The 13,924-nt window shown below is 54.9% G+C and overlaps 6 protein-coding genes across 6 annotated transcripts; 2 read left to right on the top strand and 4 right to left on the bottom strand.

The window, feature by feature from the left end:
• Positions 1 to 1,268: 1,268 nt before the first annotated feature.
• ADK1 (adenylate kinase) lies at positions 1,269 to 2,353 on the top strand (the record flags this gene model as incomplete). Its single annotated transcript, XM_053174152.1, has 4 exons — positions 1,269 to 1,425; positions 1,507 to 1,559; positions 1,631 to 1,785; positions 1,894 to 2,353. The coding sequence occupies 4 exons, from the start codon at positions 1,269 to 1,271 to the stop codon at positions 2,351 to 2,353; spliced, it is 825 nt and encodes a 274-aa protein (XP_053041862.1).
• Positions 2,354 to 3,699: 1,346 nt separating this feature from the next.
• On the bottom strand, positions 3,700 to 6,693 carry COL26b_001195 (uncharacterized protein; the record flags this gene model as incomplete). The annotated part of the gene is given in 6 exon segments (XM_053174151.1): positions 3,700 to 3,755; positions 3,772 to 3,934; positions 4,031 to 4,117; positions 4,479 to 6,215; positions 6,288 to 6,536; positions 6,652 to 6,693. The coding sequence occupies 6 exon segments, from the start codon at positions 6,691 to 6,693 to the stop codon at positions 3,700 to 3,702; spliced, it is 2,334 nt and encodes a 777-aa protein (XP_053041861.1).
• Positions 6,694 to 9,274: 2,581 nt separating this feature from the next.
• COL26b_001194 (uncharacterized protein) lies at positions 9,275 to 9,638 on the bottom strand (the record flags this gene model as incomplete). Its single annotated transcript, XM_053174150.1, has 2 exons — positions 9,275 to 9,374; positions 9,445 to 9,638. The coding sequence occupies 2 exons, from the start codon at positions 9,636 to 9,638 to the stop codon at positions 9,275 to 9,277; spliced, it is 294 nt and encodes a 97-aa protein (XP_053041860.1).
• Positions 9,639 to 10,665: 1,027 nt separating this feature from the next.
• COL26b_001193 (uncharacterized protein) lies at positions 10,666 to 11,328 on the bottom strand (the record flags this gene model as incomplete). The annotated part of the gene is made up of 1 exon (XM_053174149.1): positions 10,666 to 11,328. One exon carries the CDS (start codon positions 11,326 to 11,328, stop codon positions 10,666 to 10,668), a length of 663 nt encoding a protein of 220 aa, XP_053041859.1.
• Positions 11,329 to 12,059: 731 nt separating this feature from the next.
• CRP28 (40S ribosomal protein S23) lies at positions 12,060 to 12,611 on the top strand (the record flags this gene model as incomplete). Its single annotated transcript, XM_053174148.1, has 2 exons — positions 12,060 to 12,306; positions 12,433 to 12,611. 2 exons carry the CDS (start codon positions 12,060 to 12,062, stop codon positions 12,609 to 12,611), a joined length of 426 nt encoding a protein of 141 aa, XP_053041858.1.
• Positions 12,612 to 12,878: 267 nt separating this feature from the next.
• Positions 12,879 to 13,721, bottom strand: COL26b_001191 (uncharacterized protein; the record flags this gene model as incomplete). Its single annotated transcript, XM_053174147.1, has 1 exon — positions 12,879 to 13,721. The coding sequence occupies one exon, from the start codon at positions 13,719 to 13,721 to the stop codon at positions 12,879 to 12,881; it is 843 nt and encodes a 280-aa protein (XP_053041857.1).
• Between the last annotated feature and the right edge of the window lie 203 nt (positions 13,722 to 13,924).

Genomic DNA, 13,924 nt, shown 5'->3' with positions numbered 1-13,924 from the left:
ACTTGGAAGGTGGTCAAACGAAAACAATTGGAGTGACGGAGTGTTCAGACCTTACTTAAGCACAAGCTCTAGCCACTTGAGGCTCAAGCAGTGGCTTGACCTGCCTGCCACCTGCCACCTGCCACATCGGCATCTCGTTTTTCGCGATCAAGATCTCCCGACAGCCAAGTCCGGCGTCGGCCCCTGCTGGCTCCATCTGTGCCCTGCTTTCCGTCCTCACTGACTAAGGAAATTCAACAACGGATTCATTTCCATCTGAGAAACGGGTACTGCGGTATCGTCTCAACAAGTGACATCTGAACACGAAGCCTCCTAGCCTTCTCAAGCCTGCAATGGCTTTCTCGGAGAATTGCGGATGACTGGGATGACCCTAAGAGACTCACATGTCGCACGGCACTAGAAGCCCTCGAGACCAAGACCTGGGCCTGGTGACCTCATAGCAAGGCGTGCCCATCCGGTGCGCCGGAGGCTGGGTCTTCTCGCGAGAGCTTCTGATGCCGTCCGCCGTGCCTTATCCGCATATTGCTTAGTGGTGCCTCTCTAACAGTCATGTAGCGCAATTTGGGTGTCTAGGTCTTAGGAGGGCTAAAGGACGCCTGTACCTGCCCGCAATGGACCTCGGCGGAGAGGGAGCGGCGAGGACCGACCAATGGCGGGCGGAGCGCTGTAACGGAAGCGCACTCAATGGCACCTGGGCGGAAATATGGAGATTGGAGAGAGAGACCTTTGGCAGCGAAACAGCCGAACGAACGCCTGCCACCCTGTTCCCCCAGCAGAACCAGCAGAAAGGGCCCCAGTAGATCTACCCAATCACGTAATCGTTAGCCGACGCCGTGGCCGCCAAATGGTCTGTCACCTGCCTTCACCCACGCGCAAAGCTCGGTACGGCGCAAGTACCCCCAGCCAGAGGTGCAGCAGAACCCAGCGCACTGCAACTTGCCGGGCAGTTCCAGTCCCAGTTCCAGGGCCTTTTAGGTGGTACATCCGTGCCTGGAAACCACTGGAGGCGGGAACCTGGGCGACCTTGGCCGTTCACTAGGACTTCGCAGCAATTCTCAACCTCTTTCGCGACTATTTTTCCCGCAAAGCTTTGTTGCTTCTTCTACCCAGTCCTCCAACCTCGACAACTCTCCTCTCTCCCCTCCCTCTCCCACCTCACTCTTCTCCCTCTTCTCTTGAAGTAGCTCTCTTCTTGCATCTCTTTGCTCACCACTCATCCCTCCGAAAGCCTCGGTCCGGCCTAAGTTCACTCTTCACAAGCCGTCAAAATGAGCAGTCTCGTTGAGGAAGCAGTCAAGAAGCTGACCAACACGGTCGAGAGCCTCGAGTCTAGAATCAAGGCTCTTGAGGACCGCGCGGCTGGCGGTTCCGGCAAGCTCTCCACCGAGGAGGTTCGCATGATCCTCATCGGCCCCCCAGGTGCTGGTAGGTGTCTCCAATTGAGCTTTTTGGCTCGCATCGCCTGCTCGTCGCAACAGCCATGCTGATTCTTAAACTCCCGCACAGGCAAGGGCACCCAAGCTCCCAAGATCAAGGAGAAGTTCAACTGCTGTCATCTGGTAAGCCAATTGACATCTGTCTTTTATGCCGCATGCTTTCGATCATCACTAATAGCGGGTTTCACATCTAGGCCACTGGTGACATGCTGAGATCCCAAGTCGCCAAGAAGACTCCGCTCGGCCGAGAAGCCAAGAAGATCATGGACCAAGGTGGTCTCGTCAGCGATGACATCGTCATTGGCATGATTAAGGAGGAGCTGGAGAACAACAAGGAGTGCAAGGGAGGGTATGTCGGATCTATCTGTCGCGAAACCTGCCAACGGACACCGCTCAGCAGCCGTGGCGCACCAGTTGCAGAGCCAACGTAACGCTAACCTACGGACCAACCTCACAGCTTCATCCTCGACGGCTTCCCCCGTACAGTCCCCCAGGCTGAGGGACTCGATGCTATGCTCAAGGCGCGCAACCAGAAGCTTCAGCACGCTGTCGAGCTGCAGATCGACGACTCCCTGCTCGTCGCCCGCATTACCGGCCGCCTCGTCCACCCCGCTTCCGGACGCTCCTACCACAGCACCTTCAACCCTCCCAAGGAGTACATGAAGGATGACATCACTGGCGAGCCCCTCATCCAGCGCTCCGACGACAACCCGGAGGCCCTCAAGAAGCGCCTCGCTACCTACCACGCCCAGACGGCTCCCGTGGTCGGCTACTACAAGCAGACCGGTATCTGGAAGGGTCTCGACGCCTCCCAGGAGCCCGGCCAGGTCTGGAAAAACATGCTCGAGATCTTCGACTCCCAGCGCAAGGGTGGTCACGCCTCCGGCATCCTCAGCCGCATCACCTCCAAGAACTAAGCTAGCAACCTCCAGAGCCCGTGGCTGTTGCTGTGTCCACGCCCGCCACCACCCCAGGGCGCGCATGTCACACAGACAAACGAGAAGACTTGATCAGAACTCCTTTTTATCGGCTGTCAACCCTTTTCGAAAACCACGGCCGGCAAAGGAAGAGGAACGTGGATCGGAGGAAACGTTTTTACGGAACTGTTATTTTATGGATCATGAAAGGACCGGGAAAGGGGAATACCGTTTCCCAACCGTCGTCCACGCCTTTACCAAGCAGGCTTATATTTTGCGAATGACGTTTTGGCCATTGGGAGGGAAAATTCGGGAGCTTCTCGCACTTCTTCCACGACGACCCGCAACACACTCTCACACACCCAAACGAACCCTATCGTGTAGAAATATCGCACGCTTGTATGTAACACAATTACTGTCTCACTAATAACCAAAACCGGCGGTTTGCAGTTGGATGGGCACCGAATACAAACAATTCTTCAAAAATATGGTTCTTCATCGTCTCTTCAACCCCTGACTGAAACTGCAGAGGTGTGCGTCAGATCGATCGCCCAAAAGCAAGGTGAGTAAAAAAGACGCGTTCGCTACACTTCGGTCCGCGTAGCGCCGAATTCGGGCACCCTCGGCATTACTGTGTCTTACCTGGCCTGTACAAGAAAAAAGTGAAAGGAGGCAAATTATGGGGTCGCTCTCCCCGACATCCATTCCGTCTCCGACGGCCACGGCCCTCATGGGTTCGCGAAAACTGGACCTCTTTCATGCCCCAATTCCCGTCGAAACCGATCTTCTCCCAGCATGACGCAAGACGGAGCTGGCGGCTGTCGATGGAGGTAGATAATGTCGGAGAGGCAACGTTCGGGTCACCGCGGCCGAGGCATTCGCTTGAAAACCAACGCCGATGGGGGTTACTAAAAAAAAAAAAAAAAAAAAAAAGGCAACGAGATGATATCGATAGTTTGGTCCATTCTATCACACTCCTATCAAACGATGAGAAGAAAGGCTTGCTCCTCCCATACGCGCTAGCAACTATGAACAAAGAAAATATAAGGAGGTCGATCACAAAGGGGGCCCGGAATTTGAAGGTAAGTAGGGACGAGAATAAGCCGTTGAAAGGAACAGAGAGTGCCGCCACCATCCCCGCGATGCAATGCAATGCTCCCGAGATGCAGGCCAGCCAAGCCATCCCCTTCACTAAGACAAGAAAGATGCCAACGCCAACGATGCTTTCCGCTACTCCAAAGCCAAACTGCCAGATATGGTGAGATAAGATATAGTAAGAGTTGAAGAGAGGTCTAGATGCTTAGGATGGGTTCCTGCTCCGGGTGAATTGGACACTTTGGGCTGCTCTACCTCCTAGGAGTGGCTGCATAAGAAACATCAGCACTCATGTCCATAGCGTTCACTAGCAAGTTTCGTACCGTTGACCATTTGTCTCTGCTTGCCCAGCCAGCTCTTGGGCACTTCGTTTCTCCTCTGCAACACCACGTGGTTGCTCTGGATACGGCTAGTAAGATCGTACCAGGCGGTGGCAATGAGGGCGTTCTCGCGTTGAAGATTCTTAATGATTTGGTCACTCGCAGCCTTTGCAATTATCGTCAGTCACTGGACAATCATGGGAAACGAGAGGAGAGACGGTGATATCAAATTCAACCGCATCAATAAAGCATCAAAGCATACCTTTTGCGCCGCAGCCGCTTCGCCGCCCTCCGCCGCCTTGAGCTTACGCTGCAGGTCGTACTTTTCTTGCTCGGACTTTTCCAGTTGCTATAAAGGGGTCCCGTCAGTCACTACTGCCCGTATGCGTTGATCATAAATTCAAGTGTCAAAACTCAGCTCTCAGCCGACGCCATGACGAGGGAGATAAAGTTCTTGGGCGCGATGAAGACCTTGATTGGCCAAACACCTTGCTTGCTACATTCTTGATCCATGCCTTCTTCTGCACCGGTTCTTTGTGCCTTGGCTGACATTCTGAGAACGTATGAGGATGACAAGGGGGAGCCATGAGCCGGGGCTTCGGATCGTTGTCGTACAACATCGATGCCCGCGGCTCGGCAGGCAGCTCAGGTGATTCAGGGGCGTCGGGCTCGGATTTAGGGGAAATTTGGAGAATGTGTCTAAAACGTACCGATTGTCGCTCCTTGAGTCTCGCCCGCAGCTTCTCAATCTTGTCTTCGCGCCTCTGGCTAACCTCGCTGGACTCGGCACCATCTTGCCGGCCCTCCTTGGCTTCGTCAAGTTCCTTTCGAAGTTTGTCCTTCTCTAGCAGAGCGTTGATTAGTGAGCTTTGGCGGTTCTCCAAGTCAGCGCTGAGGTTCCTTATTTGTAGGCGCGCTGCCTCAAGCTCCTCTCGAACCGAGGCTGAGATGAGCTGGTCAGTAGATTTGAGCTCCTCCAGGGCAGTAACACTATCTTTGGCAACAGCAGAGAGGTCTGTCCTGGCGCTGAGGAGCTCACGATCCTTGTCGGCGAGCTGAGCTTGCACCTCTGTGAGCTTCCTCTTCTCGGCTTGAAGCTCATGGGTCATCTGGGCAACCTGAATCTTCAAGTTGGCCAACACCTCGCTAAAGTAGTATTGTTGCGTTAGCACTCGTTCCAGGCCAAGTGGGATAAGCATATTAACGAATTCGACTGACTTTTCGCCGCCGCCGCCCCCAATCAAAGCGCTGACTTGGGCCTCTGCGAGCTGGTGCTTTTCAAACGTCTCGTTGTACGTGCTTTGGAGACGCTCCCGCTGTCGTCGTTCGTCCTCGAGCTCTTGTCGCAACCGAGCATTTTCTGAAGCGGAGCCCATGCCGCTACGGAGCAAGTTGTTCTCAGCCTTAAGTCGAGAGACCTCAAGGCTTAGGTTGGGAGGAGCACTGCTGCCAGCACTGTCAAGCTCCTGCTCCAGGCTGAACCCAGCAGAAGCTGCGTCTGGTGACATGGCTGATGAGCCAGCCCCAGTGGCAATCTGCTCCTGCAGCTCAGAAATGAGGCGCTCATCTGAAAGACGCTGAGCGTCAAGAGACTGAAGGCGAGCCCTCAGTTGCATGGTATCATCGTGAAGCGCCCTTCGCTGGGCATCCAGCTCGACGTACTGCAGCTCGTAGTCTCTGAGCTTCGAAGCGTACTGCTCATTAGTCTGTTCCAGCGCCTGATTCCTCTTTAGAACCTTCTCGTATTCAATGAGGTCACGCTGCATCTGCTCCTTTTCGTAAAGCAGGTTGTCCATCTCTTTCGACAAGGTGGATTGGGCCTCGAGCTTCTGCTTGTACCGCTCCACCATATTTGCCTTGCGGGACAACTCTTCATTCTTGAAGCGCAGTTCCTTCACTTCATCATCGAGAGCCTCGAGCTTCTGAGTCTTGGCCTTGAGCGCGGAGACCTCGCTTTGCAGCCGCTCTTTTGCGATACGATCGTCCTCAGCCTGAGCCTCCTGGTTGGCGATAAGCTCATCCTGCTCACGCAGCTTCAACTCAAGCGACCTGATGACCTCCTTTCCGGCACCATCTTGAGCGCTGTGGAATGCTTCCAGCTCCCTTCCCTTTGCAACGACCTCGTCCTTTAGATCGTCATAGCTCTCCTGCAGATGGCCCAAGCGTGTCTCCATGTCTGCGAGGAGCTTTCCTCTTTTGTCTAGTTCGGAACGAAGACGTATGTTGTCAGCCTCCATCGCAAGGTCGGCATCGTGGCCTTCGTGGGTGGCGTCGGAAGTGTCGTCGAGGTCTGCTGCGTCAGCTTCTTCCATGGCTTGCTTCATGTCCTGAGTGATTCGCTGGAGCTGCATGAGGACCGACTTGTCGGAGATGTCCTTGGTAATGCGCATGACGTATCGTTCGTTGTTACTCCCGAGCATCGCGATTGCAAAGAGAACGGCAATGAGCTGTGTGAATTTTCGAATTAGCGGATCCATGGGCCGAAAGAGAACGACAGTGTCCTTTATGATGATAGGTACCTGGGCGATAGCTTCTGGCTGCGCTTCTCTGGCTCTGGGTCGAATGTCCGCAGACTTCACCTTGCCCACGAGCCCGGGGCACTCGCGATAGACCAGCCTATGGATGCCCTTGTAGACATTGTAGAGAGGGCCTTCGCTGGTATTTGCGTCGAAGGAAGGATCGAGGTCCTGCAGGACCTGAGAGAGTAGGATGCCATCGAGATAATCGTTTATTGAGTCAGCCTTCTTGTCGAGTGGAAACGTGTTCGCCTAAAGACACCAAAAGTTAGCATTCTACTCTCTTAGGACCTGAGCTGAGGTCTGCGCCTGGCTATGGAGGTGAAGTTTCCACATTAACGGCGATCCATATTGACCGATGACTTACCCATTGGACCAGCGCGGCCTGCGCGCTCTCTGAATACGGCATGATGCTGTCCGTCTATCGCGTCGTGACTTCGTGGTAGTCGTCGTCGTGTGTCGTCTTTTCCGTCGATCTTTGTCAAGATGGCAGCCCTCACCTCGGATTTTGAGCAGCACGTGGGAAAGAGGCCGGGTTGGGTTCGGGTTCCACTAGGTTCGTCGTGGTGTTCGTGCTTGGTGCAAGTCAAAGCGGCAGGGTATGTTGTATTGTGGTTCCATGTGCTCGGAAAGCTCGCATCGCATATAGGCAAGGTAGTCGGACGGGATCAGACACCTAGGGAGAGTGCGGAGAGAGAAGATAAGGTGTATTAAAGAGGGTTTCGACAAAACCTCGTGTCGTCGGTCGAGGAAGGGCGGTGAAAGGCAAAAAATTGGGAGGAAGCCTTGTTCGCGCACAGGTGGTGGTTGAAAGGGACCTGCAAGTGCTGCTCCTCAGTGCAGCAGGGAAGGGGAGAGGAAAGGGAAAAGTGTCTCGTCGTCCCAAGACAGACGCATTGTTCAAGTCCAATGCTCCTGCTTCCTGCCTCTCTTCTATCGAATCCACTTCAATCTTGCATGACTGACTTGCATCGTACATAGCTCCTCCTCCCCTTATCGATTACCAAAGGCAGCTAGCTAGGCTAGGGGAAGTCTAGTCGAGGCACCTTGCCGCGACGTGCGCGCCTAGCAGCTTTAGCATCAGCGTTGTGATGTGTACCAGCCTGCCGCTTATTTCGAGTTGAGGTACCTGATTTCTCTTTCCCAGGTGAGGTAAACTAAAAGTACCTCAATCGCTCAGGTGGGATCACTCAGTGAAAACAACTGCCGCCGACAGGTACATCCTTACATTAAGGCATCTCCCGCCCCCAAGCCCGAAACTCCAAGTGACGCGAAGCGGGACGGATGTCCAGGGGCCCTGATGCTATAGTGGGGCGGGCGGTTCTCGAGGCCACTGACAGCGCCGTGTTTCCCTCTTTGACCCTTTGGCCATTGTGGGAGACCAACCAAACACAAGCCTCAACGGCTAGCCTTTGAGTCTCCAGTGATTTCTGCATGAGATACCAGCCTGATCCTGCCGGGTTTTCCTTTCTACGAGGGTGTCCTCCGAGTGCCTTGTAGAGAGCCTTTTGACCATCTGCAAGTCTGCGAGCAAATAATCAACATGACACGGTGACACAGGGCCTGCTGGTCGGCATACCGTCATTGTCCCAGACCTCCCTTGTGATGAACAGTAGATAGTGGGTTTCCTCTGAACAATACCGAACACGGATCAAACAGCTCTATTTCCGTAGACTCAAAACCCGTCACTCGCTAGAGCACAGACTCGTCCTGGATGTCCCTTGAGTGCTGCCTTGGCCAACCCCTCCAATATCGCTCCCAGCGTTCCAGTCGCAATCGCCCACGCTCTTGGTTCTCAGATCCTCACGCCTAGATTGCCCACTTCGACAGCTCCGTAGACGCTTGGGAACGTTGGTTCGGCACGGTCGCTGCCGTAGGGTTGCTTTGGGCGTATTGTCTCCCGCTCAGCAGAGATACAACCCGACGGCACTCTCCTCTTGCTTCCAAGACCCTCGCATTCTCTTCATCGCGATTCTTGAAATCGCATCTTCCCCAAAGTGACACTGGCGTCTGGAGCGTGGCTTGCCAATGATTCCCCCACAGCGCGCTTTGACTCGTCTGTGACATGACCTTGTATTCTTCATCAGGAGTCCACACGCCCAATTGGCAAACTGTCCGAGGAACATTAGAAACACCGGCCTTCGTCCCACAGAGTACCCCCTAATGATACAGCATGCCGCCCCCTTTTTCAGCTGCTGAGCTGCACACTGGCGGGACGAGGGCACGAGAGAGCACTCTGGACGATACGTAAGCCTGGAAGAACAGAAATTGCGCCGCATGGTGACATATCCATTTCTCATCAAGTTCAATGGGGATTCTGGACCGTCCAGTGGGGAAGCTGGGACCTGGCAGGAAATCCGCTTTTGATCTGCGAATTTGCGCCGCACACGATTCGCTCTCCACTCCTCAGGCACATCGTCTCCTGTTTGGACTGTCACCGGGAGGCTGAAGGAGTTCCCGTACATAAGGCTTGCTGTTGACGTCGCTCGCCATGTGGTTCTCAGCCGCATCCGTCCTGTCTTCGGCGACTGTTCATCCACCGGGCCGCCATGACGTTGGTCTTGTCGCATTTGGCGAGATCCTACATTCCATTCACTCTTGGGAGCAGCTGTGGCCGATTCAGGCAAAGCGTATGCTTACTATTGATTTTTTGGTTTGGGGCATTGGGTAGGATTCAGCTACTGGCGGTCTGAACCCGTCTCCTGGTCCTATTTGATACTAATGGCGTCCGGAGACGCTTTATAAAGGGCGGGAAACTCCTGACTCCGTAGCAAAAACCCGTCTATGACGAAAATGGGGGGATAAAAAGTGCCTCCTTGCTTGTCCCTGTCGCAGCCGCCGGGAAGGGGGCGGATATCATTTGCCCTCGTGACCTAGTCCAGCCATAGTCAAAGTCCTTTTTTATTGGTCGAATCTTTCACACAATAATCGTATCGCAAGTCGTGTCATCGGTGTTGGCATCTTGAGTTTGATGAGGCGACACGTTGAGCTTAGCCGCTGACAATCTGGTCCTCGTCGACGTTCATGTCATCACCGCCAAAAGCCTTGATGTCGTCGAGGGCCTTGGCTGGCGCAATCGCAGCAAAACCCCTGCATAGGAGAATCAGCATGGAACGCGGGTCACAGCAGACCGCGCCCTGAGGTCTCCAATGAGTCTTACCTGAAGTTATCGAGCATGTTGTAGGTGTGGGTGATTTGTCCCTGAGCCTCAACAATGGCGGCCTTGGCACGATCGATCATGTCCTGGGTGACGGACTTCTTGTCGGTCCAGATGATGACGGACTTCATCTGGTCGACGGCGACGACGCCGGAGACGGCGGTGAGGACGGCGGTCAGGAAGGCGGAAAATCTCATCGTGACGGGTAGAGGTCGACGGTCGTCGGAGTCAAAGGTGTTTGGTGATGAGCGCTTTAGAGTTGAAAAGTGGGCGGGTAGTTCGGGCAGTGCAGTCAGAGCGACTTTGTATCGACCGATTTCGAGGGGTTGCACGAACAGGCGGAAATGGCGAGGGCTCTTCGTATTATGCGGTAAATGAAGCCACCAAGGGTCTGCTGACAGCTGGGTGGGGGATTCGCGGGTGTTAAATGGTTGTTTGCTGGGGACGGAGACGGAGATGGAGCGAGGCGAGTAGTGTAAGGGTTGATGCAAGAAACAAGTTCGACAGTGCAGTTCCTGGGTACAGGTAGGGAGGAAGGACAGCAATGTCTCCTGCTTGGACAGTAGGTACGGTCCGGTGGCGGAATTCTGTTTGTTACTGGCCGAGCTGCTTGATGAGGAAAGACACTTCATCGCTGCAGTAGGCCACTAGCAGCCAACCTCGTTCTCCTACAGGTACCACCTGCCCTGAGAGGTGCAGTGGGCGCGGCGTCATTGGTTCTGGACGTGCCCATCACACTGCACTGAGAGTGGGTGGAGCCGGCAGTGATGGGACAACCCGTCCACACCGTGCTCTAGGGGGAGGGAATGGGGGGGCCAGGGTGCCAGATTGCATAACCATCTGCCCCCAAACACTGCGAACCACCTCTTGGCAGTTCCGTCCACTCCAACACTTCCGCCTGAGTCACGTGTAGACGGTTTCGTTCGAGGTTTGCATGTTCCAGTATCCTGCTACCCCCATCCATCACATTGGGCGCATATTCATGAGCTGTGGATTTAGCCGCTGGCTGAGCATAGGGACGCAAACGATTGCGATTCATTACCAGTACAACTGACCTGCTGGCTCTCCAAGTGGTGTGCATTTGACTCCTCAACGCCGATTCGTGTCCTTTGACAAACTCCAAGCCGTTCAAGTAACCCCCCAAAACAAGTTGTTGGTGCAATCCGTATGCAAGATACTGTGTTACTGGGAGCACCAGATCGCTTGCATAACCCATGGAGGCCTCTAATCCTTTGCACTACCGGTCGTGCTGTCGTTCTCGGCCCAGATGTCCTTAGTCTCCTGCTCGACAGCCCGCATGGCAACGGCAACATCCTCAAGCTTGGCCACGACATCCAACACGCCCTGGTTGACTCGCTGGAAGTAGCGGTCGTTGGCCTCCCGTCTCTTCCGAGCAAGCAGAATGTCCACTTCCGTCTCTTGCTCAAGCTTCGCTCCGAGACGCTCCGTTCCCCCACTGCTTCCCGGTCGAGCGCTACCGGTCCCCGTACTTCGCGGTCCGTCACCGCCATCCGACCCCATGCCTGTCTCTCCGAGAACGGCACTCTTCAAGTTGCGAACTTCTTCCCCTGCCGCGGACGCGTTGGATCGCTGTCCCGTCTCAATTGCCTCGTCGGCCTCGCTGCGCGCCCAGGCTTGGGCCAGGGCAATCTGAGCGGCTCGCAGCTCCTCCAGCTTGCGGTCGTGGTCCGGTCCAAAAACATGAGTTCCGCCGGATGCAGACAGCTCGACCTCCTCCAATGTTGCCTGCATCTCAGCCCACAAGGCGTCTGTCCTGTCGGTACTGCGAGCACTGTCTGCCGTTTTGAGGTTACGACCAGCCGGCCTGGCGACGGACGGCGTGACCACTGAGCCAGTGTGAAGAGATCCGTTGCGTTGCAGGCTCATGACTTGGGGCGGTAACGGTGGGACGCCTGTAGATGTAGTTGCTGCCGGCGCACCTGGCGCGAGGATGCCTGGGAGCGATGCATGAGAGGCAGCTGGGGAGGGATGGAGGAAGAGGGATGGCGGGGGATCCCGCTGCTTTCCTTTGCTTTTGGCCGATTGAGACATGCCTACATTTTGCGTGTCGTCGTGAACATTCCACGCCCTGGACTTCGCGCCTGAGACAGCATCTCTTGAACCTGACGGCATCTGCTCGGATTGGTTGAGAGACCGGTAAGTTGCGGACCTGGGGGCACCCTAGTCAAGCCTGCAGAGACGTGGGGTTCGTCGATTGAGGTGACCTGGCCGATGCATGATTGGACCAAAGAAGTGGCTCGTTCAGCCAGCACCAGCCACTCGGCTCGCTCGAAGCTCAGACCACCTTACACGTGACTGCAACTTTTTGCAGTTCGTCGACTGACTCTAGGGCCACCAAACCCTACGAAAATTCCCTTGGGCCAGCTCAGTTGGGTCAGGTCAACTTTTTCGACGTACGCAGGCCCATACCGTCACCACCAAGTCAAGACTCGCGATACCCCCAAACAAATCGGTACGTTCGCCATCATACCCAAGCCCTTCGCATCCGTTGCCGACGAATCCCAATCAACCGACGACGACGAATTTCCGAACCCACGCCCTTTTTATAAACCTCTTGTACAGAACTTCTGAACTGACGATTTGATCTTGAAGCAACCATGCCTCGTGGACTCAACGCCGCGCGCAAGCTGCGCCTTAACCGCAAGGACCAGAAGTGGGCCGATCTTGGATACAAGAAGCGTGCTCTGGGTACCGCCTTCAAGTCCTCTCCCTTCGGTGGTTCCTCCCACGCCAAGGGCATCGTCCTCGAGAAGGTCGGTGTCGAGGCTAAGCAGCCCAACTCCGCTATCCGAAAGTGCGTTCGTGTTCAGTTGATCAAGAACGGCAAGAAGGTCACTGCTTTCGGTACGATACCCCACCCCGTTATTGTTGGATGCGATTGGAGGAAAAGATGAAGTGGACAATGTCTTCGCACAACGAGAAGACCATGTGGTAGAGAGGTCAAATTGCTGACATTCATTTCTTCAACAGTCCCCAACGACGGTTGCTTGAACTTCGTTGACGAGAACGACGAGGTCCTCCTGGCTGGTTTCGGTCGCAAGGGCAAGGCCAAGGGTGATATTCCCGGTGTTCGTTTCAAGGTCGTCAAGGTCTCTGGTGTCGGTCTGCTCGCCCTGTGGAAGGAGAAGAAGGAGAAGCCCAGATCTTAAGCGTTCGGCACGACAATTTGGGAGGCAGTGGAAGAAAATTCGGCACTCGGAGTTTACGCTTGCATTGGCATCACACGGTTATGGATGGTCCTGACTACTACTGCGGGGTAGACTTTGGTCGATGAAATAAAACATCATGAAAGTCACCAAAACGGACATGAGGCATTGCATCATCTACGCAAGACACAAAAATGGGGCTGCGGGCGTGATGAAAAGGGTATTCCGATTTCTATGTGCTATGAATACAGGCAATGTTGGTACACGTTCCTACGCTATGATCTCCTGCTCCTCCACCTTTTCGCCTTGAATATATCGTGCAATGTAGTCGGCAAAGAGACCGATGCTAATCGCGCCGCCTGTGAGCCAGCAGCCATTGCAGAACCACCACCAACAGTCCTTGACGCTCTTGAGGTTGACGCGCTTGATCATGATGCCAAGCGTCAGTGCAGCACCTCCACAGCTTCCGATGTAGAAGAGAGGTCCGGCACCAGCAGCGAAGCCCGCCATGCCCAAAAGACCGATCTGGACTGCCGCCAGGCCGGTCAGAACCTGCTTCGTCTCGGCGTCATGTTTCAGTGCGATACTCTTGATACCCGCCTTGGCATCATCCTTGATATCTTGGTGGGCGTAGATCATGTCGTACAGCACCGTCCAGGCAACATTTGAAGAGTAAAGACAAGCGGCAGCTGTCAATGCTGCGCTGTTAGAGAGCAGGTCGATACCGAGGGCCGGGAACCCCATCATTGCTCCCCAGGAGAACGTCAGTCCGAGGACGGCCTGGGGATAGTACGTGACGCGCTTGGCGAGAGGGTATGAGGCGACAAAGAGCAGGCTTGGAATGCCGTAGAACAGGCAGGCAGTTGGAAACTGTACCAAGACTCCCAGCCCGGCCAGAAGCTGAGCACCCGTGAAGACAAGTCCTTGGAAAGGAGTGACGGCGCCCCGCGCAATGGGTCGAAACTTGGTTCTCGTGACGTGGGGATCAAGGTTACGGTCCCAAAGATCATTGATAGTACAGCCTGCGCCACGCATGATAAGAGCGCCCGAGGCGAAGAGGAGAGAGGTTCCAATCACTGTGCCGGGAGTTGCCATGGCCATCGGCGCCGCCATGAGTGTCGAGAAGACGCATGGAAAGAAGAGATAGTACGTTCCTACAGGCTTGTCGATTCGGACGAGTTCGGCGTAAGGGACCCATGATGCAGGCAGGTAGGAAAGGAGCCCAGTCGTGGGCGGTGTGTAGACAGGCTCAGCAGGGCCTGTTACAGCAGCAGCAGCATCTTGCGTCACCGCGGCCGTGAGACACTTCGTAGATG

The sequence above is a fragment of the Colletotrichum chrysophilum genome (assembly GCF_026319265.1).
Source record: "Colletotrichum chrysophilum strain AFK26 chromosome Unknown scaffold_5, whole genome shotgun sequence".
Classification (NCBI taxonomy): Eukaryota; Fungi; Ascomycota; class Sordariomycetes; order Glomerellales; family Glomerellaceae; genus Colletotrichum; species Colletotrichum chrysophilum.
The sequence above is the reverse complement of the archived record's forward strand: the minus strand, read 5'-3'. Positions and strand labels throughout refer to the sequence as shown.